The sequence below is a fragment of the Oryzias melastigma genome, linkage group LG22 (assembly GCF_002922805.2).
Source record: "Oryzias melastigma strain HK-1 linkage group LG22, ASM292280v2, whole genome shotgun sequence".
Taxonomy (NCBI): domain Eukaryota; kingdom Metazoa; phylum Chordata; class Actinopteri; order Beloniformes; family Adrianichthyidae; genus Oryzias; species Oryzias melastigma.
Genome location: NC_050533.1, coordinates 6,561,274 through 6,564,318, shown reverse-complemented (window position 1 = coordinate 6,564,318; position 3,045 = coordinate 6,561,274). Strand labels below are relative to the sequence as shown.

At 34.7% G+C, this 3,045-nt stretch overlaps 1 protein-coding gene across 1 annotated transcript in view; it reads left to right on the top strand.

Moving 5' to 3' along the window:
* The window catches only part of LOC112143896 (class I histocompatibility antigen, F10 alpha chain), an 18,125-nt gene extending 15,394 nt beyond the window's left edge, over nucleotides 1-2,731 (top strand). The window contains exons 6-7 of the mRNA XM_024268136.2: nucleotides 374-443; nucleotides 1,117-2,731. Of these exons, the coding sequence (XP_024123904.1) occupies nucleotides 374-414 (41 nt within the window). The 3' untranslated portion in view covers nucleotides 415-443; nucleotides 1,117-2,731. The remainder of the gene's footprint in view (nucleotides 1-373; nucleotides 444-1,116) is intronic.
* The last annotated feature ends 314 nt before the right edge of the window (nucleotides 2,732-3,045 follow it).

The following is a 3,045-nucleotide window of genomic DNA, read 5'->3' as shown; positions in this document are numbered from 1 at the left end:
TTGTTATTGCGGTCATCATTTTTGCTGCTGTCATTATTGACTGGTTTATTGTCTACAAAGCCAGAAAAGGTAAGAAAATTGTTATCTTATGTTAAAATAGCACCTTAATAAAATCAATTTCAGTTGCTGGAAATTAACAAAACATTTTTTCTGAGTCTAATCTATGAAAACAAGAAGAAACTGGAATAAATAAAAAATTTAGTTCATGTTAAATTATTGTTTTTTCAATCAGCTGAATGTTGTATTATCATAAGACATTTAATTTTGAAAGTTTTGTTGACTTTGTTCATTTAATCTGGGCAGAACTTGTTTCGGATGACTAGAGTCTTGCATTTGTTTGGGATACAGATCTTCTGTTTTTTTCTTGTTGCAGCTGCAGATCCTTTCAACGTAAAGAAGCAAATGGATCTTTGAGTCTGAATGCAAATGAAACTCTGCACTCGGTGAGTTGTTTAATTAAATATAAATTAAAATTGCTTTTCATCATGGCTGTTTGTTATTAGGTCCCTGAAGTTAGTTTGAAGCACACAAAGCTAAAGTCCGCTAGCTTGATGCTACCGTTCAATAGAATTTCCCATAGGACGGCTAATGCTAACGTTCGGTTGACCAAAAGAAATATATTGCTGACTAAAGAACATCTTTATTTACTTACAGGCATTAATTTTCCAAACTCTTTTAAGGAAATTATTTTTAAAGTAACTATTTGTGGTCTAAACTTCGTTTTTTCCCCTCATACTGTCGTCTTCTTCTTGAATAAAGTGTACTTGTATAACGCGATCGCCACCTAGTGGCCAAACTGAAACACCCTCAAGGTTTTTTTAGGAGGATCTAAGGGCAGGGATAACCTTTATTTAGTCTGTTTATGTTTTTAGCCACTGTGCATATTTTATCACTAATTTTCTGCATTTGTTGAAACTACAGAGCATGAAGCCCAATGAGGCAAATTTCCTTTGTGATATTGGGCTATATAAATAAAATAAAATTGAAATGAATTAAAAACAAACTGGATCGTACCCTACCACTTCTTACCGTTACTGTTACGTGGAAATGAGGCTAAACAGAAAGACTTGATCTTCTCTTTCACATTTTTATGTTTTTATTTTTTTGTCTCCACAGGATCTTAAATGAAGTCTGCACTGAAAAAGGAACCATATTAATATCCTGGATTAGTTACATATTTATGATAAATTATCTAATTTATATACCCAAAAATGTAAAGTGTTGCCATTATTTAATTTTAAAGAAAAATGTATTAGACATCTTTCTTTAGCACATTAAAATAGTCACATATGAATATGTGTTTTCAAACTGGCCTTAAATATTGTCAAATGAAGCAAGGCTTAATACATTATTTTATTTTATAGCAGACATCATTTTTTTAAACTGTTTTTTTAAGCTAAGAGGCAGTCACTGTTCTTGTCTTATGCTTGTTCACCATTTAATCAACTAGATAAAAAGATGATAACATTTTAAGATATGGATACAATCACAAAATAATTTTATTAACAGTCAAAATAGTTTAAAGAATCGATCTGTTCAGGTTTAAATCAGCCCTTTCTTCACGCAGTGATACATGGATGACACTAATAGCTCGATTCTGCACATTTCAGTTTATCCCTTCAGGGGTTCCCACAGCCAAGAAGATTTTTTTTGGATTCACGCTGGTGGTTTGGCAGAGACTTGAATTGATTTTTACTCTGTATTTTATCTGGGCTTGGAACCAACTTTGTGGCTACATTGTTGGTAGCGCAAAAGCTCTTACCAGAGGAACCACACTAGATGAGGCTCATTGCAAAACCGGATTTTTCATGTGCCAGTCTCACACTTACCTAAGTCATGGTTAAAATTAGTCATGGTTAAAAAAGTGGACAAGTTTGCTAATGTGATGAAGAAAATCAATTAAATATATATATTTTTTACAACAGATATAACAGCAAATAAAAGCATTAAATGAGTACTACATAAACAAGAACAGGCTTGAAGGTTTAATGACAAAAAATAATTGTCTGAACATAAGAAGTGGAACCAGGTTTTCACCAAGGGTCTCGGGTGTCTTAAAATCTGTCTTTGTTACGGTTTCATGTATGTTTTTATTTGCTTTTAAAGGTCTGAGGGTAAAAATGTTTGAGTGTGGGGAAACAAAGAGTTTCTTTAGGGTTTGGCTAAGGATTGGGGTGGTTACATGAGGACATTTGTTTTGTGTTACTGTCTTTATGAATTATAAACTGTATGTACATTTTCTCTGGTCAACTTAAGTTTGATTTATTAAAAAGAAACCAGGAAATTTTGTTTGTTGGCCAATAAAGCACTGATGTAACGCGTATGAATGTACAAACTTCACCTTCGGGCATGTCATTGGTTGCCAAAACAAACCAGTTTTCACTGATTTGCACACGTGGTTTAGCAGAGATGCATTTCCTTACACGGTGCGGTATTTTATCTGGGCTGGGGATGGCAGAGGGTCACCCAGACTTGGGGCCCCTAGTGGGTTAGATAGCCAGTAGGGTGGAGGGTCTTCTCTTCACTGGATTAAGCTCAGCGCACCACTTGGGAAGTGACCTTGGTTTCCGTTGGCAACGAAGCCATCCAGCTGCTTGAATGTCCTTAAACATATGGAGAGACAACAGTCTCAAAACATTTGTCTGTGTGTAATACTTGACTTGCAACTTGTGTCTATCTATTTGTGTGTAACTTTGGATTTGTGTGAGTAATACTTGATTTGTAACTCATATAAAACATTTTGTAGATATCTGTGTGCAATTGTGTATTTAAATGTATAGCAAATATTCAAAGGTGAGTTGGCTACAGGTAGATGTGTAGTCGACCTTTGCATGCACATGTCACTATTGTTAGACATCTAATAGAAGAACAAAACAGAGTTGATAGAGATGAGTACATGCATATTAGGTATTTATTAGACATCTTGTGCCTCTAGGGTGTAAAGCCAAGCAGAAGAACATTGTGTAAGATAACATACTTAAAAAAAAAAAAAATAGGGATGTCCCAATCCGATCACGTGATCGGAAATCGGGGCCGATCACGTGA